This window comes from Ailuropoda melanoleuca, chromosome 11, assembly GCF_002007445.2.
Source record: "Ailuropoda melanoleuca isolate Jingjing chromosome 11, ASM200744v2, whole genome shotgun sequence".
Lineage (NCBI taxonomy): Eukaryota > Metazoa > Chordata > Mammalia > Carnivora > Ursidae > Ailuropoda > Ailuropoda melanoleuca.
In genome coordinates this window covers 48,193,551-48,221,535 of record NC_048228.1, presented here as the reverse complement: position 1 = coordinate 48,221,535, position 27,985 = coordinate 48,193,551, and the positions used below count along the sequence as shown (strand labels likewise).

At 38.9% G+C, this 27,985-nt stretch overlaps 2 protein-coding genes across 5 annotated transcripts in view; one reads left to right on the top strand and one right to left on the bottom strand.

Annotated features, from left to right (window-relative positions):
* Positions 1-5,726, top strand: part of BMP2K (BMP2 inducible kinase) — a 126,800-nt gene extending 121,074 nt beyond the window's left edge. Inside the window, exon 16 of the mRNA XM_034671639.1 lies at positions 441-5,726. Coding sequence (XP_034527530.1) covers positions 441-1,879 — 1,439 coding nt within the window. The 3' untranslated portion in view covers positions 1,880-5,726. The remainder of the gene's footprint in view (positions 1-440) is intronic.
* Positions 1,773-27,985, bottom strand: PAQR3 (progestin and adipoQ receptor family member 3). 4 transcript variants are annotated; one of them, XR_004628838.1, is made up of 8 exons: positions 27,620-27,985; positions 23,926-24,088; positions 18,939-19,094; positions 15,850-16,047; positions 13,155-13,245; positions 10,262-10,410; positions 7,496-7,611; positions 1,773-1,908 (listed from the first exon to the last, which is right to left on the bottom strand). XR_004628838.1 is itself a non-coding variant. In XM_034671641.1 (7 exons), the coding sequence occupies exons 1-6, from the start codon at positions 27,802-27,804 to the stop codon at positions 10,268-10,270; spliced, it is 936 nt and encodes a 311-aa protein (XP_034527532.1). In that variant the 5' UTR covers positions 27,805-27,985; the 3' UTR covers positions 1,790-1,908; positions 10,262-10,267. The 4 variants fall into 4 exon arrangements, 3 of the variants coding, with proteins under 3 accessions (XP_034527532.1, XP_019650190.1, XP_034527533.1); XM_034671641.1 differs by lacking the exon at positions 7,496-7,611 and having other exon boundaries at positions 1,790-1,908; XM_019794631.2 differs by lacking the exons at positions 1,773-1,908; positions 7,496-7,611 and adding an exon at positions 7,668-8,809.

Below are 27,985 nucleotides of genomic sequence, written 5' to 3'. Positions count from 1 at the left end.
TTGCTTGTTGATCTCTTTGGGAAAACTTTATAATGGAGTTGAAATACAAGCAGAAGGCGGTTTGGTAAATGTGGGATTCTGAGTAGGGCAATTAGCCGAATAATCTTACTTTGAAGGTGAGAGAAGAAAAGCTGCCCGTGTACTATAATCAGAGCCCTCTTCTGGGTACCATAAATAAAACGTAGCTGTCAGTGGGGGCCTACGGTGAGTAGGGGGAGTGTAGGCTAAGAGGCAAGTACATCTCTTTGCACTAGAGGACCTAACCATCTAGTCGAGGATAAGTGCATTCCCTAAGCCTAAGGACCGAAGAATTGGCATTATTTTCTCTCAGGGAACTGGTACGAGGGATTTGTAATGCCTTGTGTTCTTGCATACTGTTTAGTGCAAATGGTTCTCGAAATGTGTGGGAATGCTATAGTAATTTTTCTTTGAACCTGCAGGTTCTCCAGAAAAGAAAATTGAACATTCATCCATGAATCAAGAAAATAGTTCTGCAAACCCTATCAAGAATAGAAAAGCGAGTCCAGTCTCTAAAGACCACCGGACTTCAAAGAAGACCTCAGAGAATTCCTCAGTACAGGGTCAAGTGCAAAAGCGGAATGATGAGTCTGAAAGTGATTTTGAATCAGATCCCCCTTCTCCTAAGAGCAGCGAAGAGGAGGAACAAGAGGATGAAGAAGTTCTTCAGGGAGAACAAGGAGATTTTAACGATGATGACACTGAACCGGAAAATCTGGGTCATAGGCCTCTCCTCATGGATTCGGAAGATGAGGAAGAGGAGAAACACAGCTCTGATTCTGATTATGAGCAGGCCAAAGTGAAGTACGGTGATGTGAGCCCTGTCTACAGTAGAGACAAATCCGGCGGTGGACCAGCGCAAGATCCTACTAGCACACCCCTCAGCCCAGCCCGACTGCCCTCCGACGTCGGAGTGCGCGCTCCTCAGCAGGAGTTTGACGTATTTGGCGCCGTCCCCTTCTTTGCGGTGCGTGCTCAACAGCCTCACCAAGGCAAGAATGAAAAGAACTTCTGCCAACAGACCCTCCGTCCTGCTGTGGGGCTAGAGCCGGAGGAATTTGATGTATTCACAAAGGCACCCTTCAGCAAGAAGGCGAATGCGCAAGACGGCTGTGCGGTGGGGCCGGAAGCCCATGCTGTCCCTGGTTGTCTGAAAAGTGTCGATATGTTTGGCTCCACTCCCTTTCAGCCCTTTCCCACATCAACAAGCAAAAGTGACAGCAACGAGGACCTTTTCGGGCTTGTGCCCTTTGAGGAGATCACTGGGAGTCAGCAGCAAAAAGTCAAACAGCGAAGCTTACAGAAACTGTCTTCTCGCCAAAGGCGCACAAAGCAGGATCTGTCCAAAAGTAATGGCAAACGGCATCATGGCACGCCGACCAGCACAAAGAAGACTGTGAAGCCTACCTACCGCACTCCAGAGAGGGCTCGCAGGCACAAGAAGGTGGGCCGCCGAGACTCTCAAAGCAGCAATGAATTTTTAACCATCTCGGACTCCAAGGAGAACATTAGCGTTGCACTAACCGATGGGAAAGACAGAGGGAATGGCCTGCAGCCCGAGGAGAGCCTGTTGGACCCCTTCGGTGCCAAGCCGTTCCATCCTCCAGACCTGCCGTGGCACCCTCCACATCAGGGCCTGGGTGACATCCGTGCCGATCACAACCCCGTCCTGCCTGGTCGGCCAAGACCGAATTCACTGCATGGCTCATTCCATAGTGCAGATGCATTGAAAATGGATGATTTTGGTGCCGTGCCCTTTACAGAACTTGTGGTGCAAAGCATCACTTCACATCAGCCCCAACAGTCCCAATCAGTCGAATTAGACCCATTTGGTGCTGCTCCATTTCCTTCTAAACAGTAGATACTTCTGATGGACTCTGGCATTAACTCCTGTTTCAAAAAAGTATGAATAGTTTTATGAATTTGAAAGAAAATTTATTTGTATAGCTCTTTATATCATTCGTTCTTACAGGTCAATCAGAATAGGTGATTTTTAAATAAACCAAATAGAAAAAGGAAGTATTTCCACAGGGTAGTGACTCACTGTCTCTTCCATGCAGGAGAAAAGGGAGCTCAACTGCTAGCTCTAACCCCGGGTTTCAGCTGCCAGACGTGACCCCACAGAAATCCAGGGAAAGCACGTGCCACCTTTCCGGTTGTGTAGCCACTGAAAAGGGACTGGAAAGCTGTGTCATTATTTTTATAACAGAATGTCACTTGTGCGTGCATATTCTGGGCTCATGGCAGGATCCAGCATTTAAAACTAAGGTTATTTGTACATACACAGGTTGCGTTTGTGGGTTTTTTAAAGGTCCCTTCTAATTTCCACATAGTAAAAACAAAATCTGGTTCTCCTAAAGAATTAAAAAGTGATTATCTGGAGAGAGCAGAGATTTTAGTCCTCAACACCTTTCTCAACAAAGCAGAGCCAGAAGTAACTGACTATTGTGCCTGAAACCGTTGCATTTTTAAAAACAAGTGCCATTAATATGGAATATCTACGCAGAAGCCTAGAACAAAAACTAAAGAGAAATACCTGACGTGTGGAAAATGTAAAAGAAAAAAAACGATACAGAAGAGGGAAAAAAACTACTTCAGGAACACTTGATACATTGTTTCTGAATGGCTTCTTGCTCAAAGCTTTTACTGTCATGTCCCTAATAAAGCAGCTTGTTGGAAAAATGGGGAGTGAGGACAAGGGTTGTATAGAAATTGCACTTCAGGAGAAAAATAGGTAGCTGAAACCCTGAGTTTTTAAGACGTTTACAACATAAAATGTTGCATTTAATAATGTGCTTTATTAAATTACCGCCTGCCCCAAATATTCCCCAAGTCACAAGCAACAACTTTCTAGTTAGGTTGGGAGGGTGGAGTAGTTTCAACGAAGTGCACAGAACAGTGGAACCCGTAAAGCCTTATAGGCAGGACTCACGCGTCCTGCTGCAAGTACCTCCGCGCTGGTCTGCAAGATCGTAAAATGGCTACAAGGTGGTAGATGACGGAGCTGGCATCTTAGTTCTGCTAGGTGATGTGTCTCTAGTGAGAAGAGCCCAGCTACCAAATTGCCTTTTTTTTACATCCCAAATCCTAATTTAGAAACTTGAGATTTTATAGAAAATCTTTAATAAGATAGAAATTACCAAATGAATTAATGTGAATATAGTATCTGTGCTTCCTGTGTCTCCCAGCTGTTTTAAGTTATGATTAACTGTCCTCCTCTATCAACATGTAGAAGTTTCTAGAACTGTTAGAGCTATTTACAAAAAGGGGTGGAAACTCTTATTATCTGGCACTCTTCTTGATTGCTATACTTTAAACCAACTGTCTTGGAACCCAATTAAAGTGTATTTTATGAGTAATCTTATTAGAATCTCTTAATTATAGTGCCCCAAATGGGATGAGCTATTTGCCTGTTTTCACAGTTCTAAACTTGGAAAGAAGCAAAGTATATGTTACTAAACTATGTATTCATTTTTATCGTTTTTCTCTTTTATGTTTTAAATCAGATATAAATTTGGGGACAAACAGGGAAGCAATATGTGCATCACAGTGTAGCAGAGGCAGACCAAGCATTATATTACTCTGAAGAGTTGTATTTTTAGAGCCCCGACTGCACCAATTACTTGTCCTTGTGCCAAAGGCGGATATTATGTTTGCACCTTTTTTTCCCCCCGATTCTCAGGTTGATTAATACTGCTAATGCGAATGCTCGAGTAGATGTTCTTTAAAACTTTACAAAGTAGACTCAAGTGATGCTTTCTTTTAAAAGTGAAGAGTTGGTGATTACATTTAGTAAATTCATGAACTATAGTAGGTTTGTATCAAACAGATTTTTTTTTTTTAATGAAAATTTGTTGGTTGATGTGTACACACTATGCTTCTTTGACTATTTTAGTCCTTGGCCTTGGTCTCTGCTAGACCTCATGAGTTTCGTAATTTATAAGGGGTAGTAGATGAATTAATGTGGTCTCCTTGGGATGTAAACATGAAATACTTAGATTGTTTCTGATACCAAGGCCTTGCTTACACTTGCTTTTCAATACACTGAATAATTTTAAGTGATTTAGACACTGATATGGACACTTTGGGCTTATAAAGTTGGATGAATCCTAAAGAAACAATTTTGACATTGTTTAAAATACTTCCATTCTTACGTTTATTAAACCACAGCCCAATGACTTTCCTCTTTTGAGATTATAACTCAGAGGAAATATTAGGATTTGACAGGGGACCCGATAGGATAGAAATGGGGAGATGCCTGTGTGTTGAAGTAAAGGCATTTTCTAGGGAGTACAGGATTAGGGTTGGTTTCCATTTTTCATTATCTCCTCCCACTATTGTTAGGATGGAGGTCACTCTAGTGATGCCGGGTAATCCCCTGATGAGAGTTATGATACTGGAGCTCCCGAGGCACATGAAAGAGCCAAACACATACTTGGGACAGAGCATTCAGTAAAAGTTTGGTTCTATTATGGGATGGTCCAATTCTTGTTTAAGGAAGGAAAGTTGAAATTATTTTCCTATTATTATTCCTCTGTGCTTCTTTTGTACGTCAAGTAGTCATAACTACACCTGTAATACTTGAATATCACTAAGGGAGGTAAATTATGAAGCTAGCAAAAATCTGAGGCCAAAGTTATTTCTGTCCTAACAGCTTTAATAACGCATGTTGATTTTGAATAATCGTCTTAAAAGTGGACCAGTTAACGTTTTAAATATCACTTCAGCACAACTGTTAGTGTTAAAAAGATCAGCTTTTATGGCCTTGAAGACTGTATCTGCTGAGACACAAAAGTTGCTTGGTATAGGTGGAGGAAGAAAGGTTTTAGGCTGGATGAAAATTCAACTGACTAGAATATTTATTCAGAAGTATCGACTGGGAAGTTGTGTAATTCTTCCCCCGACCCACCCCATCCCTGTGAGTGTATTTGGGCACAGTTATGACATTATTTGGAATTGTAGATAGACACACCTTTTATCCCACCCCGTTTATTGTTTAACGGTGATAGATTGTTCTCATACTGCTGGTGGAAAAGAGTAAGGTGGAGCCCACTCTTCTGCTCTGATGTTCCTTAGGCAGAGCAGTTTTCTTGCTGTTCGGCTGCTCTGCTTAGTTCAAGTTTTGGTACTTCGTATAAACATTGCTAGAAGGTACACGTGTATTACTATCACTAGTTCTGAGGAGTTTGGTACATTTGTTTTAATATGTGTAGAATGTGCAGTAAACTCTTCCTTTTAGCAAAATCACTCATCATTGTTAGGTCTGAGACTGAGCTGACAGATCTACTGTGAGAATAAAAATTATGTTTGAAAATTTTTATACACCAGGGTGTTTATATATTGAGAAAAATATATAAGCACACATACGCATGCACATGTCACATCTCTCTACTGTGGAGTTAATGTGAATTTTTAATTTTAAATGGAATTGCACCCACAATCATTACTAAAAGAGCTTTCACTCCTAGGGAGGTTTCACAAAAGCCACTAAAAGAATGAGGTAGACAGATGAAAATGCAATGGGTCATCATTTGGGGTTATTTTTATTTAAAAATCGATTGTGCTACTTTTGAAAGAATTGTTTCTATTACTACTCTTTTTGTGGTTGAAAGGTCATCTAATAGTAAGCAGTATAGTAATAGTAAGCTACTTTTTAAATTGCTGGCAAACAGCTTTAAGTGCACTTTCTTTGATTACACTTCCATTTTTTGTTAAACTTGAATTTTCTGAAGCCTTTTATGTACCACTAAGCAAATAACTTTAACTTTTAGTAAACCTGATTTACATGTTTATTATATTTCTAATTGTTACAAAACATACTTTCTAAAGGAACTTCAGTCCTCAAATATAGCTGGGAAACTTTATGAGATAGAATCAATTGCCTTTTTTTTTTCTTTCTACATCTAATTAAGCACTAACTGATTTTACTACTTTATTGCCTTTACATTGCTTATTCTTCTTATTGACTGAATTCTGTCCCTCATTCACTTTGTTTTGTTTGAAATTTAAATTTATTTTCTTACTGTATTTATCATACCTACTGTTTTAATAATCTGCTTTCTTTAAATGCAATAAATCCCAAATGGATTGCATATTCTTTATAATTAGTGACTTTGGAGTTTTTCATTATTTGTCTTAAATGTTTTGGATGTAGACTTCTATTCAGTTCTTTTATTCAACTACAGACATGAAAAGCACCTATTATGCTCCAGCTAGTGGAACAGAAAAATGAATAGGATTAAGATCTCAGTTCTTAGGGTAAAGCTTACAGTGTAGGATTTAAGTAAGAAAACTTATTGTGACCTAGCATTTTTGCAGCAAAAATACTTCATAGCACAATTTGTTCAGGAACTACAATGACTGATAAATATAATGAAGGTAAGGCAAAAACATGACTTTGAAGTAGCTTTTGAATGGTTGGCATTGTTTTTGCATTGTGTATAATTTATTTAAGCTTCTTAAAACTAGTAACGTATATAACTTAACAAATATTTGGTTAAATAAAATATTGTAATCCTTGATTATGTCAGAAAAGAGGCTTTGGCATGTTAAAGAGAAAACCTGTTTATTGGACTGGTGGACTAAGTTTGGTATCAGGATTGCATTATCTTATGTATTATTTCACAAACTGGAGTCTTTAGATTGGTGGCTTGTGGAAAGATTCATCTTGTTATGAACTTTTTTTTTTTTTTTGACTTAGTAACATCTAACGTTACATGGAAGAATAAGGGCTTTGTGTATTTTTAGTAAATGGTACAAAGTGTGGAACGTACCACTGTTCAAATTGTTATGGTTAACTTCTTTAGAGAAAAATACATCCTGCAATTAGAGCTATTTATTTTGAACAGCGAATCCCTTTTTAAGGAAGTCCAGCTCTACCATCATCCGTAAGATATAATTATTCTCATAGTAAAGGCATGAGCTTTTGAAGTTTTATGTTGCACATTTAAAAACAGTTTGCTTTTTACTTCAGATGGTTGGCATTACTGAAATTACATGTATGTTCTGTATGGTGTTTTTGATCCCAGACTTATTTATAAAGCAGGACGAGAGCTTTCGTGGCTATCATTCGTACCCTCTAAGGATAGAATTTCCACTTTTCACAAGAGACTCCTATTGCTATTACTTCTCCCTTGTGAAAATGTTTCTGTGAAGGTAGTTTCAGTTTGGGGTCATTATCTCACTACCTACTCAGGAAGTATGGTACAGAATTTCAGGGGACATTGGTACCCAGTAGCATCTGCACCTCTTTTGAATACAAACACAGTAACTGTGATAATGCATGGAAAAGATACTTCTGTCCCTCCCCGAATAGCTGAGCTGATTCTTCACGCATTTTGGCAGGGCTGGAATTACCCGGAATGATGACTGCAGGTGGATACAGATCTACTCAGCTCAGCAACTGGCAGGAATCCAGAAGTGCAGGCTTTGCCCCTTGACATTTAATACAGGGCAAAGGATAGCTCTAGGTAGGTACCTGCCAAATGGAGTTGCACAGCTTTATGCGTCAATCACAATCTTCAAATCGGTTACTTTGTCCAGGTAGAGTGCCAAAGGATGTGACAGAGATTCCCTGAATCTTCATTCCTGATTCTAAAATATGATTTTGAAGCTGTTATGTGTTATAAAGAACGACAGGCAGCACTTAATATATTTAGTAAACCCAGTTTATTTACATCAGATGTATTTTGCCATGCAGCTTACTGAATTGCACTCAGTGTAATAACAAAAAAGACAAGCACTATCTTTTGAAAATGGCTTTATATAGAAAGATAATTGCCTCAAATGAGTTAACTACAACCTTATAAATCACAACAGACAATTTAAAACAGCCATGGATAGTTTTAAAATGTACGTGTAAAGCCTGTAGGTAAAGAGCTTTTATAGTTTACACACTGTAAAATTAACACCAGTCTATGGTAGCTGAATAGTGTACTTTTATTTTAATAAATCTATAAAAACAAAAATAACTTAAATATACATTATTACAAGGCTCAGATTTGTAGGCAATTTTTAAATATTCTTTCATGTTAACAATGTCTTAAAAAATTTGCCAGTAGTGGTATGCACACAGTAGGTGGTCAATAAATGCTGACATACAAAAGTGTTTATAGTTGACAGCAATCCACATTCATTCACTCATTCCCTACTTTATAATAAAATATATCATAGTGAAGATGAAAATCAGAGAGGATAGATTTCTTACAATATTTAACATTTTCTTAAAAAGATGAAATGTTCACATGGTATAATTCTCCCTACAGTCAGACTTGTATGCCTTTTAAATTAAAAAAACAGTCAAACACAGTATCGTAAATTCAGATGGCAAATATTAGATAACTCATACACCCTAACAAAAAACCAGGAATGTTTTTTAAAAATTAAGAGAAAATAGAACTTTAAAAGTTGAATCTTTTTATTTTGAGAAGATTTTATAGTAAAAATGGTACCAGGCCTAAAATAACTAGACTTTTCTATTTTTAAATTAATTAGAACTACTCTCACTGTATTTTATTTGGCTAAAATGACAAAATATCCATTTAAAATCAATATCATGTTAAACCCATAAGGTTTAGGGGGGAAGGGGAAAATATATCCTATTATCATTACAGCAAGTCTTTTTATCACTCAGCATATGGATCCAATTTGTGGCCTTATGAGGCAAAGTAGCCATTTTCAAAGTAGTGTGTTCCGTCATCATAATGGGTACAATACAGCGCCCTTAGCCTATTGGGAAGATTCTCCATCCTGAGATGCTAGCATGGGGAATTTATATTCCAAAAACACTATACTGAAAAGAAACAGAAAATTTTGCAGATGCATAAACTGAGGCACATTAAAGTAACATTCCTAGTATGAGATGTATAAATGGCAAGGTGGAAACAAGCTTCACCATCACTCAACACTTGTCCTGATATTTAGTAATTAGAATTTTCTGAAGATACACCAGTATTTAAAACAGCTCATGTCAACCCATTAAGAAATTTGGATAATATTTTATATTCCAATGAACATGTTTTTGTGAGTGACTGTTTCAAGAGGGATTTGATTTATACATATGAAAAGACCAAAGAACAAGAAAAGCATTGTATGCTAGGGCAGTGAGATCTATTTCTTAGATATATACAATAAACAGTAATGCTTCAGGCCCAAATATTAGATAGTGTGTATCAATATACTCTGAGTTGTCAATAAAATGCTAACACATGCATAAACAGGGAAAGACTAGAGTACAGGTGAATAATCCTGTCATCAACTGGGGCATCTGCATGCCTTTGTTCTAAGGCTTAAGGTTTATTTCAGGGTCAACCCTGGGCCATCTGGACTCTGTGGCCTTGAAAGTAGCACCCATATAACTGGGAACCCCTATCCGGAAATTTAGGACTGCAAATTCAGAGAGGTGAAACTCTCTATTTTGCTACAGGAGTTTTGGAACCAAAAATCTGTAATCCACTGGCAAGAGTGCAATTATTATATGGAACTAAGTAATATTCTTTGAAATTAAAAAGCTTAAATGTGAATGCCTTGGTTATTAGACCACAGAATTTGTTACCTGATCATATAAGCAGTTTTTAATGTGGTTCTTATCTGATGGGAAATGACGACACAAGTTCTTTTCATCTTAATGCCTCTCTCAACTTAAAGGAGGAAAGGTTTAAAGTTTTTGTTCTAGCAAACTAAAAAATCCAGTGTTCCTAAGGAGAAGAAAGCCTATAGCTAAAGGCGGTCATATCTTAAGTGCCAGTTTCTCACAAACCATGTATTTAAAGGCTAGGCACTACTCAGGACCACTCTCCTAGCTGTGTTAAGCACAGGCTATTGCAACCCTGGCCTTGATGAGGCACTTCAACTTGATCAACTACTGTAAATATCTTCTATTAAAGGAATCACACAGGATGACTCCATTTTATAATGGAGGTAAGCCCTTCCTAAGGAAATTAAGCTGGTGTTAAGTAAAACAAATACTATTTCTACACCGGTTTCACATTCACTGTTATTCAGATGTTTCTTAAAAATGTCAACTATTTTTCACTTTCTGTACAAGCAGCAAATTAGTAGTTTTAAGGGCCGTAAAGCAGTTATTACAGATCCCCAAGTATATTTTTCCATTTTTATAAAGTATTACTCATGATATATTAAATAGGAGGGAAAAGGGAAAATCTATTGTGAATCTTAGAAATAGTGGGGTATACAACTCCCCATTACATATTGCTTAACAACTGAATACACCAGGTGGCCATACCTGAATTCACAAATGTGAAACATAGTCAGGGCAAGGCTTGCTGTGTCTGTACTGCATGACATACACTGTTGACTGATGCCACCAATATAACATCACTACTGCAAGGATATGCCATATCTGGTGGCTTGATCCGAGGTAGTTTAGTTGTCCTAGAAGTGAAGGCAGAGAGAAAAGGATATTGATTGTAATATTTTGATATTAAAATAAAAATATATTTTTATCTCTGGCCTTGGAAAAATACGGTTTAGCAGCAAAGAGATTTTGGCAGTGTCAGAGCACCAGGAGACTGATAGGAGATTCATTCAAACCCAAATGTTTTTTAAAAAGGATGAATTCATATTTGGGTCTAATTTTTTAAGGACACTGGATTTTAGAAATACTATTCCAAGTGTGTCTTCCAAATCTAATTCGGTTAATCTCAGGAATTCGATCTTTTTGTCTTCCCTGTCTCATGTCTTATCTATCTGGATATATATGTCATGGACTAATCCACAAAATGTAATTAGTATGGCTTCATTAACTAAGGCTGATTAGTTCATATGCAATTTAGAACTATTTCTCTTTGTGCTTAAAGTTTAAATTCCAAGGAGATTAAATAATTAACATGTGGGAAGCTGCTTGAAAAAGAACAAAATAAATAAAATACAGAGCTATAGAAATTTAAATGTAAATCTCTTTTCCTTACTCATGGTGCTTCTATGGCCATGTAATGTAAATATTCTCCAACCACTGTCCCTGTCTTTTCTTACCAAGAAAACAGTATGGTATGTAGATTTTAAAGTATAAGTCCGCACAATCCTTTCTGTAGGGGTTCCTTGCCTTTTTTCGGTCCCACAGCACACTTTGACAGTCTAGTGAAACCCATAGACTCATTTTCAAAAGCACGAAATACAGAGGATTACAAAGAAAACTGATTATATTGTCATACAAGTATCATAGATCCAGTTAATTCTGCCTATGGACACCTTTGAGGATCTTTGGACCCCATCAAATATCATTGTGCTGTTTCTATATTTTTAAAAATGTAACTGAGCTGAAAGTAAGTTCTTGGGTGTCAATTTGTTGATTTCACAGCATTCACCCACTATTCTCACCACTGCACGTCTCTCTCTATAGCCAGGTCATAAATGGGGGCTGGTGAGACAAGGTTTCTAAGCCACTCATTCAAGAGCATCTGAGACTATCGCTTTTATCTGTGAAGACTTTTTATCTCGTATGGTCTCCATGTCTCCGCAGCTCCACTGTGCCTGTTCTCCACCACACACTCTGCTACACGGAACACGGTTTAGGTCAAGCTCATCTGGGAGAAGAGTTAAGTTACATAACATTTGACCTTTTATAGGGATCCTATGTTAGACAACTGGAAACCTCTGATACGAATATTTTAAGGCATAAAAACACTATGGCCACAATTATGTAGTGTAGAAAAATTTCATGGTTCAATTTTCTATGTGTACTGTCATGAACAAATTAGTAATAAAAGAATTATTAATAAAGTCATATAAAAATGTATTTTGCCAGAACTGTTTTCTGAGGAGAGTTCTGGCCCTCCCTGAAAGGATGGGTGGTCTTCAATGAAGGGACATGTCCTAGTTATCTTGAATCCTAGTGTTTACACTCAGGTGGTTCTTTCTACTCCACTCTTACTCAAAACTCACTGGTGAGAAACAAGTGCACAGAAGAATGCCAGAGGGTCTGTGATCTATTCATTCTCTAGATCAGGGCTTCTCATCCTTTTTCTTCCCAACATACATCATGAGTGGCATAACCCTATCTTCAATTTACTGTGGAAGAGATTCTTAACCCAGGAAGGAAGGACAAGTTTGAATTTGAACCATTGCCCTACTTCTAGCTCCTCAAACCAAAAAAATCTGCTCTATGAACTCTGTTCTTGACTCAAACCAAAGCTCACCTGGACTTACATCATTCTGTCCCTTACTGAATCACATTATCCATTTATGGGACTGAGGTCGAGGGACATCATCATAATAATAGTTGCTGACACGTACTGAGTGCTTACTACTTGTGAGGAACCTTGCTAAATGGTTCATGCACATTTTCTCATGTAATCATCACAATAACGCCATGAGAAAAAGTATTATCTCCATGCTCAGGTGAGGAAATGAGCTGAAAAAGTGCAAGTAACTTATTTAGCTCATGTAGCTAGTAAGTGGGTGATGTGGATTTGAACCCAAGCAGTCTGACTCCAGACCTATGTTCCTAAACAAGCAAATACATGTTTTGGACAACATTATTAGTGTCGTCTTAGTTATTTTCTATCAAATGTCGTTTTTTCCTGGACTGAAGAATCAGGGAAATCTGTCCTATTGCGTTACTAGCTTGTGTATGTCTTGCGGATGTGAAGACCCTTAACTTATATTATTTTCCCTTTAGTACTGGGTACCAGGAAGCTGAAAGGCAGATTGGCGGCCTTTACCTATTTTTAGAGCCTCATGATGGACATATGGTGAAATGATCCTAACCCTGGCTTCTTTTCGTTATCTTATTTTCCTCTCTTTTCTTATTCTTGTTTTGTGGATCTCTATATATATAAATAATTTTTTAAGATGAGTAGGTATACAAAGAAGTCAATGGTAATTGATAATTAGTATTCCGCAAAAAAAGCAGTGGTTGGGAGAAGATTCCCAGCTTTGTCACCAGCTTATAACTGGGAAATGGTGGTGACCTCATTTACTGCACTCGACTCATGGTGAGGAGGAAAGGAAGTTTGTGAAAGCCCTTTGAAAGTTAAGCTTTTAGATAACATTTGACAATAGGAGAGCCATTCTATAACCAATAATATTGAAAAAAATCTAACTTTTGATACTCTGAAGCATACACTTCCACCATATTTAGAATAAAGTCACGAGATCACTATAAAAGTGATACTTACCTGGAAAGTACCGTTCTGGAACTTTGGAAATGTAGAACAGGAAAGCAAGAAGAGCAATCACGTACATCACAATTACACGGGGTGCAAAGTCCTGAAAAGCAAAACATTTTTTTCACAGATCTTTTTACTCTGACTGAATTCCTAATTTATTATGAATCTAATTCACAGATTAGGTAGGATTCATAGGTGGAATTTAACCTTGTTAAATCTCAATTGCTTTTGTACATATTCTCCAATTATAGAAACCCTGCTCTCAATACTGTAGGAAACAGGGATGCCTGGCTGGCTCAGTCAGTGAAGTGTCTGACTCTTGGTTTTGACTCGTATGGTCATGATCTCCGAGTTGTGAGATCGAACCCCCGTCAGGCTCCATGCTCATCGCAGTCTACTTGGGATTCTTTCTTTCCTTCTTCCTCTCTGTAGGAAATGGCCCACAGGAGTGGAACAGAGTACTCTAAAGGCAAGAGTACTAAAGGAGCTAGAACTTTAACATGGTTGAAGGTCCTAAGGACACCCAACTCCAACTATAACATAGATGCATGGGCGGAATGCATATGGGGAATGGAGTTAGCAGCTGAATAAGCAAAAAAACTGAAGATAAGGGACTTGTAGCTAGAAAAGACACAAGAGGTTGGGAGCACCTGGGTGGTTCAGTTGGTTAAGCGTCTGCCTTTGGCTTAGGTCATGATGCTGGGGTCCTGGGACCGAGCCCTACGTCAGGCTCCCCGTTCAGCGGGCAGCCTACTTCTCCCTCTCCCTCTGCTGCTGCCCCTGCTTGTGCTCACTCTTTCTCTCAAATAAATAAATAAAATCTATTAAAAGAAAGAGGTTTGGCCCAACAATGAAATCTGTCCACCAACCCAGATAAATGGTCCTCTTGAACATTACTATGTGAAGCAGTCCATCTCTCAGCTCTAATTGGAAAGCTTTTCCTTGCCCTAAGAAAATTAGCCAGCTAAAATTTGTACATATTGTTTCTAATTCTGGTTATATACCTAATTCACCAAGAAGCCATTTAAGAAATAAAGACAGATTACTTCTCTCTACAAATATTTGAGAATTATCATGGCCCTCCTGAAATTCTACATTCTTAGACTAATGAACATGAGATTTCTCATTCTAGAACACAACCGCACCCTGCTTCCCAGGATTAGCCTTTCTGGAACTTTTCATCTTCAATTAAGTCTCTCTTTCCCCATCTTTTAAAAATTACAGCTTATTGGAGAATTTCTCTGGAAGTGTCCCTCTGCTTCTTCATTGGAATGATCTGTGATCACATTAGATTTCCATCTTTCAGAACCACTATTTTCCTAAACCATATTTCTATTGTAAGATTTCTGAATGCAGGAAAGCTCCCATATTTTTCTGAATTTCTCAAAGATCTGGTTTAATAGGTCTGGTTCTCTTTATCATTAGAAGCTTAAAAGGGATGTGTTCATTTCGTCTCAAATTTCGGTTCCTTCTATATCAATAACCAGTTACTCATTTCCGGTTAGAATTAAATCTAGAGTTGTGCTTCACCATTGTATTTTCTTTAACTTATACTCAGGGAATTAAAATTGGTACAGAAATGATGTTTTCAGATATCAGGATCACTAAGTTCCTCATCACTACTGTCTCACTCTCTCCCAATTTCTTATTCTTATGAAGAAAGCATCACCCTGTTCTCAAGTTGACAAAATGGTCAAATCATATCGCTCAATTTGCTATATCACAGAATTTCTTTTCTTCCTAGTTTTATACACAAACGCTTTCCACCATGCTGTTGCCGACTTCATGCAAGTACATATAAGCCTACTATGAGTTCTCCCGTCTTCTAAAAAAATATGATCCTTTTGAATAAAACCTGCATTTAAATCCCCATATTCCAGACAAAGGTCCCGTTGCAACAAGTGTATATTATTTCTGCTAGATTTCCTGGCATATTTACTGATGTTAAAAATTTGTAAGTTTACTCTCAAGTGCATCCTGAAAGCATTCTTACATGGATCTCTGAGATCTTAAGTCTTATTTCTAATCCCCTTCTCAGGAATACTGAGGTGTTCTCACTGAGATACCTCCTAAATGCACTCCGACTTGCCCCATAATACCTCACTCTAAAAGCTCTTCTTTTACTTCCTAGTATATTCTCCTTGGTGGGTGGGACATGCTTTCATGGCTCCAGCTACCAATAATGATTTTCAAATCTTGATCACTAGTCTCAAACTGTGACCTAAATTCCAACTCCATCTCCACCTTTACATCCTACCAGTGCCTCAAACTCTACAGGCCCAAGGAAAAATCTTTCCCAGCTCCTTTTTCTCCATAAAAATCAATCAATTCCTCCTAGTTCCACATTTGTGTTATCACTGGCATTATCCTTGCCATAGCTAACAAAGCTGGAAACGTGGAAGTTCTCCTCCACTGATAAGGACTTGGGTATTTACACATTCAGGGTAGCAGAAGGAGAATTAAGAACATATCATTTCGCAGAAAGACATCTCAGGAAAAAAACAGTAGTTACACTTCTTCCTGCAAGACATGCTTATTTATACTGATGTGAACATTATGGCATTAATATGCAATTATAAGTATTTTGTCAAATGACAGAGACCCACCTACATGGTCTGATCACAGTACTTTATTCATTACCCAAAATGAATAAAATTGAAAGGACAAAAAAAAATGAGAGAAATATTGACTACATTCAATCTACCTGTACAATGGGAGCACCGATTCCTCCATTGAGCCAAACCCAGTGAAGGGTGGGGATCACTCCGTATCCCGACACGGAGCAGAAGATGATAGAGCGGAGCCTCTGCCACTGCTGGGTGAGGTAATTGGGATGGATCTGCGCAAAGAACACTGCCAGGATCATAGCAAGCACTGTGATCAAGTACACTTGACGCCAATACTATAAGTAAAGGAAATCCAATTGTAATTGTTATTAAATATAAGAGAAGGAAAAGAGCAATTCTGGCTTTACACTATACGTTCCAAACTTACGTAGTCTTTTCATTTCTAAACATAATTAACTTCCTTCCTTAAAACACTGCATGTTCCATACAACTGTTAGGTTTCTTAGGATGACAGTGAGCTGGTAGAAACCACATTTATTCACACAAAAGCTTTTTCTGAGTACCTATTATGTGCCAGGGACAATTTAAGTCCTGTAGAAACAAAGCTGACTATGACACCGACTCTCCCAGTGGGTGAGCTCACAGACTATGGGAGGGGCAGAAATAAACAAATGATTATAATCCAATGGTAAATACTGTAACTGAGCTGTGAACAGAATGTTGTAGAGCCAAGGGCGGGGAGGGGGGTGCGTTTGCTACCTGGAGTAGCTAATAAATGCTTCACAAAGGAGATGGTATCTAAGCAGATGATTCTTGAGGAATATATATGATTGTGTGGGAAGAGGGAGTTCTCAAGGAAAAGGAACAGCACACACAGTGGGAAGGTTCTGAGAAGGGAGGCTGAAAGGCAGGCGTACTGTCAGGCTAAGGACTTGGAACTTTAACATGTTGGCACTGGGGGAATAGCAGGTTCTTTAAGAATAAGATGACAGGCCTGCTTTTCAAACTGACTTATTAGATAACTCTGACATCAGTGTGAAAAGAAAGCAGTGACGGAAGCCAGCTAGGAGATATTAGAATTGACTCAAAGAAGGGGATGGAGGCTTGGACCCTCGTTGAACAAGGAAGACACAGACGTGAGCAGCAGATTCAGGAGACTTTTTAAAAATAAACTCAAATCTTAATGGTTGACTGAATGTGTGAGAAGAGGATGGCGAAGACTGCTTCCAGTATGAAAGGCCATGCAAATGGCTTCTACTAATGAAGCAAATGAGCAAAGATAATCCAGGTGTCATGTTTGTGTGGGTGGGGGAGAGCGAATGGGAAAGCACGAAATGTGCATTTTAAATATGTGAAGTTTGAAGGGCTTACAGAATATTTAGGTATCTAAATGAGCAGCTGAAGCTCAAAAGTTGGCCTCACATACAGCAGAGTTCTTAAGCTGGGCTCTAAGGACTTCTGTGGGGCTATTAGCTTCCTGAAATCACATGTCAAATTGTTTGGTTAGTTTGTGCCCAAATGTACACCCTCTGGATGGAGGGTCCAGAGTTCTCAACCTCCTTCTCAAAGCAGCCTGTGTTCCTTAAAAGATAAAGACCCACCATAGCAACTGAATATTTGGAAATGACTGGGTACCAGCGGAAAGAAAACAATTTTTCCTTTAAATGATCATTAGCTGCAGTGGTTCTCTTTTCTTTTGGGAGCCCAGCTTTTCTAAAAGATTTATAAGAAGTGTCCCACTACTCTCTTGAATTATCAGGTATGTTTAGGAAAATGTAAACAGAAAACAGGCTAGCTTTCAGAGGAAGAAAGAATAAGTAAAACAATTCAAATATGACAATGACTGCACTCACAAGCTCCTAGTTATCAGCTTATTCCAAATTTTCTAAAAGATATAAATGGTTTCATGCAAAATGAATAAGTGAAAGCTGAGCAGATATGAACAGTTTATTACTAAAATCAAATCAATTTACAAGGTTAACTGCTTATATATTTAATTAAATGCTTATGTTCTAAAGTAATTAGGCCTAAAAAGTAAATGGCTCATATGTAAGTGGCTACAATCAATAATTCTCTTACTTCAAACCAAACTTGGGATTTTTCTCTTCGCTAGTTTTACACTTTACCTTTATTGGCAGTTATCTCTGTTATTGTGCAGAGACAAAGGTCCTACTTAAGAATTCCCAAGGCAGAGGAATCCTGTGCTATAGCCAATCTTCCCAGTATGTGAAGGCTGGGGAGTATGGCTTGGAGCACCTGCTTGCTACATGCGAGGGCTTGTGGACAGGACAGGCTCTAGCCCTTTGTGAACAGGACTACAAGTACCTAGTATGGATACTGCCCCGCGCAGCTCTGTCCTGGCTCTGAAAGGGAGGGAACTAAGGGACGAAAGAAAAAGAAAACAGTGAGGTAGGAGAGCAGGAGGAAGAGAGAATAGAGCTGTTGAGGACTTTCTGAATGGGAGGGCTTGAGATGTACTGAGCCCAGTGGGAGATGCGGTTTGCCTCCTGGCTGGGACATGAGGTGATGAGATAGAAGGTCATATTCACTAGTTTGGCGGGCCAATATTTTTAAGTCAGGTGCTATATAATTCAATAGCAGTGTTTCTGCTTTGCACAAGGCAACAACTAACTTTTGTGACATCAGAGTCAGAAAATAGAGCTGATCTTGAACTCAGATATGTATTTGTTAAAGTCACTCACCACCCAACTGGTCTGTCTCTACGCTTACCTCCAAATATAAGACCAAAGAAAGGAAAACATATTTCTTATGAAGAATTGGTTCAACATGCTTACAAACAGATCCTTTATTTTTTTCACTGAGGAGTAAAGGATCAGGGAAAATGGAAAGCAGCAGCCAGCATCATAATTTTATCAAACGCTAACTTTAACTTCAGCACTATAAATATAAAAATAAAAGATATGCAATGTGAGGACTCATGTAGCTATATGGATTTAGTGGAAACATTAATAATTTAGTGTTTACATCCGTTTTAAGAAAATATCTTTAAATATTTATTTCAATGGAAAATTAGTAAAATGAGTATGGATCTGGTAACAGATATTAGAGATCACAGGGCACTTTTGAAAAATGAGTTTATACATACACAAGACTCTTGTTTCCTCTATAAGTTAATTATGTGTTTATTCAGAAGTTCAAAGGAACCATGGCAAGAAAGCCAAGACCTAAGTGAAAGGTAGAAGGTAAAATGTTTTAAGTTACTTACGTTATTACAATAAAATGCATAAAATACCCCAGAGACATAGCATCCCAATATTCCAATAGAAATTCCTGCATAATCTAGTGCCATCCATCTTCGACAGGTTTTTTCTGATCGATGGCAGGAAAAAAGATGATAGCCCACAGAGCAAAGCATACAGACCTATGGAAAATAAAACAAATCTTAGCAAAGTGAAACAAAAAGAAATTAAAGCAACTCATGTGTGATGTTCAGGGAAGTGGTTAGGTCAAGCCCAGGCTTTCTGGCCAAATAGACTTGAACCTGGATTCTGGCTTTGTGCCACAGGGCAAGCCATCTCATTTCTCTAGGTCTCAGGTTCCTTATGGGTAAAATAGGGTAACAGTAGTAAAGAAAGAAATTTAAAATGGTAGATATTTTATAATATAAAAATTTTGAGTGAGTAGCACAGCAGTTGAAAATTATATAATGTTAATGTTTCCAAATATTAATCGAGGCTTATTTGGATTCACGAACGAGTTTCCTTTTAAAAAAGTACCCACCAGAAGTAATCCATGTCCTTAAAAAATTAATCGAAGAACACAGAATTATATAATGTAAAAACATAAGCTCCTCCCACTTAATCTATTCCTCAGCAGTAGGTCCTGATAACATTTGTTACGTGTCCTTCTAGATAATCTAAAATGAATGTATCAAACACCTATGATATATAAGTCCACATGTACACAAACACACGATACATACTTTTTAATCAAATGGAATCACATAATACATTCTGTTGTACAATTTTTCTTTTCACACTTAAGACGCTATGCCTGTATGAGATTTCATTGTACAGAGTTTACTTTTGGGTCGTGAGTTAAACACAGCTTTGTTGTGTCCAAGAAAAAATAATTGTGACTTATGCTGACTTTATATGCTGCCAAACTGAGAGCAAAGCTAATCTGATTCAAGCAGCTGCTCTGAAGATTGACAAGGTTTCCATGGCTGAACTCCCTCCAGCCATTAAAGACCTGCTGTGTGTCATACCCTGGGGATACAAGGATGTGACCTCTACTGTCTGAAATATATTCCCGAAACAAGTGGACAAACAAGTGGGGATATAAGAAGTCACAGTGAGAAAATAGAGGGGGAAAGGGACTGGTTTGTGGGTATATGTGTGCATTTGTGTGGTGGGTGAAGTGGTGGGGAGAAGAGCTTCACAGAAGGGCTGCCACCTGAGCTGGATCTTAAAAGGTTGTTCTGGCACTCATCAAGAATATAAATAAAGGTGAAAACATGTTTATTGGAGGGTCCACAGTGTATTGAGAAACACAGAACCATTTAGGAATGTCACGTGGCCCTCTTCATAATACAATTATGACAAGTCCTATACCTCAGAGAGTTTTAACGTCAAAATTATGGGCGAGGTGTGATAATACTGAAGATTTTATTTTATTTTTTTTTTTAAAGATTTTATTTATTTATTCAACAGAGACAGAGAGACAGCCAGCGAGAGAGGGAACACAAGCAGGGGGAGTGGGAGAGGAAGAAGCAGGCTCATAGCGGAGGAGCCTGATGTGGGGCTTGATCCCATAACGCCAGAATCACGCCCTGAGCCGAAGGCAGACGCTTAACCGCTGTGCCACCCAGGCGCCCCAATACTGAAGATTTTAAGTGCAGCCTTAATGGAAAGGCTAAAATGGGAGGTTACAAAAGTAGCCCTGGAGAGCAATGACAAGAACCTCCAGTAAGCCAGTGATGACGGGAGTGCAGCAAATGGCACAGATAAATGATACGAAACACAGATAAATGATATGAAGTAGGTCAAAATGATCAATATTTTGTAAGCAACTGCTCAGGCAGAAAAATGGTCAGCTAGCCAGTCTGTAGTCTGGTCATTAAACAAACCCCATCAGGTCCCACAGCTTCAATATCAATATTCAAAACAATGTACCTAGCCACAATGTCATTTGTTCATTCATAGTTTAAAATCTTCATCAGTCTGTGGCTTTGGCTATGAAGCCACAAGTCAGAGTTCACTGACCCAATTAAACATAACTCTCAGAGGCTTGGTTATTTGTTTTTCAGATTATCCTTGAGATTAAACACAATAAATCCAGAGGACACGAAGGTGTGTATTCTTGTTGACAAGGAAAGATCTCATTGTCACAATGCTGACTGACACAAAACAGTAAGCAGAGATGATCATAGCTCAGGAGATCGGCAGGTAAGGGGGAGGCAGCTATGCATACACAGATTTCAAATGTGGCTATCTCTGGAAAGTGGAATTTCAAATGGCTTTTCTTTCTTCCATATGCTTTTTTGTTTGTTTGAATTCCTACATGAGTCTATTTTATAGGAATAGTAAGAAACAACAGTAAAGCTAATTTCATTATGAAAAGGAAAATAAAGAGAAAAATGACAATTTTCAAAAGGAAATTAAAACATATAGTGTTAACAGAGAACACTGAGTTTTTAAAAAGTAAACCTATGCTTAGTATGTTCTGTTTTAAAAGAAATGTGTTATTATTAGAATTCTTTAAAAAAACTGACTGAAAAATTATCTGGCAAATTGAGTTTGGTTTCAGTTTTCTGGAAAGCTTCCTTCTGTGGATTATCTTACTCCATCAATGTAGACAGAAAATTAGAGTGTGACATCCTATATCTCAACTCCTTGGCATGATAACCAAATACTTTAGGATCTGGCTCCTGCCTCCCTCCAGCCTCATCTTTCTCCATTCTCCCACGAGCCAAGCACAAAGGCCAACCCCTACAAGTCCAGGAAGTGTTGAACTGTCTCTTGCTTCTGGGCCTTTACACAAATCACTTTTATCTGCTTAAATCCCTGCCTCACTCTCCCTTCCGCCCTCCTACCTGGGTGACTTGATCTTTATGACAGGTTGATTTCGTTCAGCACTGTATTCACGATGCCTAGCTGAGTGCCTGGATGGAGATCGTGGAACTTAATGCAAATGAACTGAATCTAGGGAAAAGCATTCCTGGATTCTACTCTTCCCTAAGACAGAAAGACCTCTGGGAAAGTTCAAAGGCCCTGAAATTACATTCTACTATTCAGAATGTACCCTTAATCTGGTTGGTGGGAAAGTACTAAGCATACAAAATGGTAGAAGTGAAAGAGGAAAAATGTTATGCCTTTTAAAAATTACATGTAAATCCATCTTTTCTTTTTTTTTTACAGAGGGAGAGAGGGGGAGAGAGAGAGAGAACCTAAGCAGGCTCCACACGTAGCACGGATACCCAATGTGGCGTTCGGTCCCAAGACCATGAGATCATGACTTGGGCAGTAATGAAGAGTCAGACGCTTAACTGACTGAGCCACCCAGATGCCCCTAAATGTAAACCAGTCTTAATTTGTGGTTTATCATGCTGCTTGCTGACTCTAAGAATTTGAGAAAATTGAGCCAACAAGTTATAAATTTAATTTCATAAAAATAAAAACAACAGAGATGGCAGTGTTCAGTAGGGAAGATCTGCTGTCTTTAGCTGTTGTTAGCATCTCGATGCCTTTGGCAACTTTTACAGTGTATAACAAAGATCTCTGCGCTAGCAGCTTAAAGAGGATTTTACTGTCCTGCTGAATAATCCTGAGCAAGTCACTGTAACATTTTGGGTTTTTCTTCATTGGCAGTTGTAATTATTTCAGTTTTTCAGTCCTGCAATGCATTGTTTTCTTAAGACAATATGAAGATTAATATGCTCTCTCTGAACTAACGTCAGTTGTGGCTGGACGGTGAAGGAATAAAGGGCAGGCCTGGGGGGTAGAGGAAAACATGGGATTTTCAAAGTAGATACTATCCATATAATTAACAGTAGAGTATAAACCAGTTTTGCTTATTAATGGTTATTAAGAGCATCTTCGTCTATAAGATACATCTAAAAATTAAACTATAAAGAAACTGATTAATTTCTATTTTAAAACCAGAGATGGATTCTAAGAGATGTTTAGGCTGCAATCAGGACAAAATGAGTATACTTTAAAAATACATAAAGAAAAAATAATTTTCAAATAATAATAACAAAAATACAAGAGTATTCTTTCCCTCAATGAAATTTAAAATAGTATTCCAGAAACCAGAATTAGAAGAAAAGGGGAAGGGAGACGTTCCCAATGTGTTTTTAGTTATTTAACTCTGAAGTTTTAACTTCAGTTGAATGATAAAGGTCTGAAATTAAGTGATGTATCATGAAAGTAACATCTGTGCAGCTGACTTACAGACGCACCTTTCAAATGGTAGCCACAGGTGAACTGCAGGGACTGCTGGCCTATATTGGGGGGGGGGGGCGATAGCTTTTAATTTTTATGTTTTTCTGTACTCTCTGCATTTTTTCTTAATTTTGAAAATGTCAGCAGGATTTCAGTCCACATTTGTTTTCTTCTTTAGAATTATTTGTTCTTAAAACTATTACATATAACTCTTAAAGGAATTTTACAGATCCTTGAAGAAAAATGAAAGTGCTGGGGAACTAACAAATATAAGAGGTAGAAAGGAGAAACTGAAAGTATTTGAAACCAGGCAAGCGTAAAAAGACCAAAGGAAATGAACATTTAAGCAACAGCAAAGATCATTACTAGCAAAACAAGACATTAAAATTAAGACAGTATGGAAAGAAATACAGAAATCACAGACATATAAATAGGAAAAAGATGGGAAATCTTCTGAAAAAAGTTTTAAGCAGTAACTGGTGTTCTATCTCAGCCGGAAAATAGAGTACAGAGGTTCCTATCTTTATATTAATCTTAAAACAGAATCTCTAAAAAGGGAAGGAGAAAAGGAAAGGCATTTTCTCAATCTTTAAAATCTATTGGATTTCAAGTATACTCTAACAGTAAAGTCCAAATATACTCTCATAAAAACATTTTTGCTGCTTATATTATGAAAATGAATTAGCTAACCTATATGTTATTTTGGGACTCTTTAAAGCAAGTGGTGGCTGTGACGTAAGATCGCCTGCCCAAGCTTGTCTGATTAAAGTTCTCTTTACCAATAATAATGTTTGTGAAATGACTTACCTGGAAGCAGAAAAGACAAATAGAACAAATTACAAAATCTTCTCTGGACGCGCTTGCCGAAGGTAATACTGATGTCATGTCATATATTCCCAGGGTAAAGAAGAGAAAAAAACCCAGCAAATGACTCCAGATGTTTACTGTCTCATTAGATAAAATAAACAAACTGGAAAACAAACAGACAGGCATCTCAGATTCATACTGACTTCCTCACCATCAGCATTTAGAAGGTTAGGGGCAGTTTCGGGGGCAGTTAGCTAACACTTGCTACTTTAAGCCCTTAACCCCATCTTTGCTTTTGTAAATACGATATCTCACTTAGTTTAATTGACCTTTAGGTTCTTCCACGTCTCCACCAACCCTGAGATCTTAGAGCTTTTTTGGTGCTTACCTCTATTGTCATATTTACCATTTCCTTCCTTATCTGAGTTATTTATGTATAAATTCCGTCTCATCCTCCAGCCTATCAACTCCCTGATGGCTGGCACCATCCATTTTTATGATACCACTGTCCCAAGCAGAGTGCCTTGCTCAGATTAGAAGCTAAATGTCTACAGAAATGAATATGCAGATTAAAACTAAATGTGAGCTACCATACTTTCATGTTCGAAAAAAGGTATCTGAAAACATGCTAAGTTTAAGGTTAGGCACAAACTTAAAATACCTTTTTACTACTCATTAAAAGCAAAGCTAAACAGACTCGAGAGAAGCAGAATAAATACAAACTGTTCCACTGGAAATGTCCTTTAAGACAGGCATGCTAAAACAGCTTTGCTGGGGTTGTGTGAAACCAAACTAGTTTCTAGGGGGCATGAGTTTCTCCTTTTTAGGTACAATAGCTTACTTTTAATAGCAGTACTATTTGCTCACTAAATGCCTGACTAGTTTGAGTTTAAGTAGCCTTAACAGCACAGGTTAGTGCAGAGTGTACCACACCAACCAGGAGTCAAGAGGCTCACTGTCCCTCCACTCTCACCCTCAGCAACAAATAAGCTTTGTGATCATAAGCAAGTCACTTAACCTCTCTGGCTTCAGTTTCTTCAACTATAAAACAAGGGAGATGGACTAAATGCTGCTGCAAGTCCCTTCTAGCTCCTTCATTTTGTGAAATGTTTCCCTAGCTGTGGATAGAACTCATCTGATTACTTACTGTTTAAAATTCTCTTGCATTTCTCTTGCAAAATCTAATCTTTTTGTTTGAATTAAGGTCTTTGACATTCACTGGCTCAGATTCCTTATTAATAAGCATTAATGTATAATTCTAACTTACTGAATTTGTAGGAATCACCATGGTCCTCATTTTCCCATTTTTACACATCATAAACAGACCAGGGTCTCACACTATCCAACGATCATCAAGAATAAAGTGGAACTTCTTCTCATGAATTTCAGGCTTTACCCTGTACAAAGCACCAAGTATACAGACTACTTATATTGGGGCAGGGGTGAGGATGCAGGAATGTGAAGGAACACATCTAACTACAGGACTTGTTTGATGATCAATACTCTGCTCTGCCTATTGCCTCAGAACCTTTCACTTTGTGAAATCCAGTATAACCTGATTATTTGAACTGAGAGGCACAAGCTTGGCATGCTCCTTCCAACTAACAGTGTTGGCAGGACAGCTGTGACATACAAAACCTCTCCTTATATCCAAAATCTGTCCTGGTCACTCTTGACAGCTAAAAGAAGAGAGGGCAAAAGCTGAGCTGGGAAAAGACAAGCTGGTGGGAAGAGCACTTGGAAGAATATTCCCTGTAGAGAATCTATTCTTACTCTGTGAGAAGTTATGCTTCTCTGTTCAGCTTCAAAATCAATAATCATGATGAAAATAAGTCACCATTAATTGAGTGCCTGTTTGGCGCCATGCCCTGTGTAGCATTTTATACACACAATCTCATTTAATCCTTAATATTTTTTGAAGCAGGAATTGTGATTACCCTTGTTTTTACAAAAGGGTAAAATAAGATTCAGAGAGGTCAACCTTTGTTCAAGGTCCTGAAATGGTTAAATGGCAGATCTGGATACCCAAGTCTTTTTGACTCAACAGCCCAAGATCAAAGCACTCTAGTATCTCACTTCTCAATCCATGAGATTTGGACACTAACATCAGAATGCAGAGGACTACTCCTATGTGGGTAATAAAATACTTGAGGTAATTCACTACCTGTTCTGTCCTTGTGGAACTTCACCTCCATAGCAGGGCCCAGCTCTGATTTCTTGTATAACAACTTATACAAAGGAGACACTGGGGAGGCAAATAGTACTCAGGATTCAAATTCGGAAGGCCTGTGGGCCATCCACTGAGTAGGGATGGGCAGAATGTCACCTTGTGACTGTGAGTCCAAAACACTCTCAAGGCAGGGCAGAAAGAACTGGGGAAAGACCATGCTGAAAAGAAGACCAAGAATCAGATGTGTGATTGCTTCTTGAGCAATGCAACAGCCTACATTCCAGCACTAGAGTTTGTCACTACAGAATCCTAGAATTAACCAATATCTGTACCTTAATTCTCTTAAAGTGGGGTTCTAAATTTAAGTACATAGAGTTTTTAAAAAATTTTATTTATTTATTTGACACAGAGAGAGACAGCATGCACAAGTAGGGGGAGAAGCAGGCTGAGGGAGGGGGAGAAGCAGGCTGAGGCAGAGGGAGAAGCAGGCTTCCCGCTGAGTGGGGAGCCCGATGTGGGGCTCAATCCCAGGATCCTGGGATCAGGACCCCGAGCTGAAGGCAGACACCTAGCCAACTGAGCCACCCAGGCACCCCCATATACAGTGAGTTTAACACAAAGCTATTCTAAGAACCAGAACACTGATTTTTTGGTTTTGTTTTTTAAAACCCAGGCTTTCAAGGTACTCATGGTTTTAAAGGTTTAGATGATAAAGAAATTCCTTTCTTAGAAATGCTTCTAGGGTGCTCTAGTGGAGGGTGGTGCCCATTACAGTCTCTCTTGGCTATAGTGCTTTTCCTACACAGCGTTTTTCACAATGGTTATTATGCAATAGAGTAATAACCTCTTTAATGAGTGTCACTCAGATCAAACCTTAGTGGTTTCATGAGAACAAGGGCCACATCTGCTGTTCTCTGCATGACCTGGTATAGTGCCTGGCACCTAGGAGGGGCTCCATATTATCTGCTGAATGAATGAGTCAGGAGTTTCTCTGGGATATATATATACATATATATACATATACATGTATATATATATATGCATATGGCAATGTGAACCTGTTTTCTGTTATATTAATATAATTTCCTATTATATACCATGTTGGGCATTTCTCTGGCCCAAACCATCTGAATATCCATAGGGCTGATCTAAAAATAAACAAAGCTCAGGTATACACTGGGGCAAATATCACTTGGCCATTGTTAGTGGCGTCAAGTCCAATAAGCACCAAATGCGATAAAGGATGCTCTCCGTAAACTGCAAAGCGCCATAGCAGAAACTGCTATTAATTAAAATCACTGTTAACTGTCATTATTATTCCGTGGATCAAGCACCCAGGTGGGGGAAAAAGAAAGATAACGAGAGGGGAGAGATGGCAAAAGGGAATGAGAAGCATGGGGCAGTTAGGAAATGATGGGCTCGGGGAAAGCAGCAGGAACCCAGACAAAAAGGGTGTAGGTGGGGAGGAGGGGCTGCCGGCGCGCCCCCCCCGAGGCGCGCCCCGCGGAGGCGGCAAGACTGTACCTTTTGATACACAGCCTGGAGGGCAGGTAGGCCCGGTAGCCGTCGGTGATGTACGGGTTGTCCTTGAGGGACACGGGAATCTGCTCGTAGGTGTAGAGCCGGATGCCGCGGGGCACCAGGACGGGCCAGTACTGGTAGCTGCCCAGCTCTATATAATGCGCGCTCTTCAGTAGCTTCTGATGCATCCTTCCCTGCCGCCGCCGCTCCCCCTCTGGGGAGCTCGCCCAGGCCCCGCCTCCCCGGGGAGGGGGCTTCGCCGCCGCCGCCCCCGCCCCGGAGCCCGCGAAAGCAGCGCGAGGTCCTACGGTCCCGCCGCTGCCCAGGCCGGGATCCGCGCTCACACCTGCCGGCCGCCGCCGTCAGCGC

Bases quoted from the DNA above. Each gene is read 5' to 3' on its own strand.
- PAQR3 (XM_034671641.1), bottom strand. From the start codon at position 27,804: ATGCATCAGAAGCTACTGAAGAGCGCGCATTATATAGAGCTGGGCAGC. The intron at 13,246-15,849 runs GTAGATTGAATG...TTTGCTTTTCAG, and splicing joins TCGGTGCTCCCATTGTACAG to GACTTTGCACCCCGTGTAAT. The intron at 10,411-13,154 runs GTAAGTATCACT...CTTCACTTCTAG, and splicing joins TCCAGAACGGTACTTTCCAG to GACAACTAAACTACCTCGGA.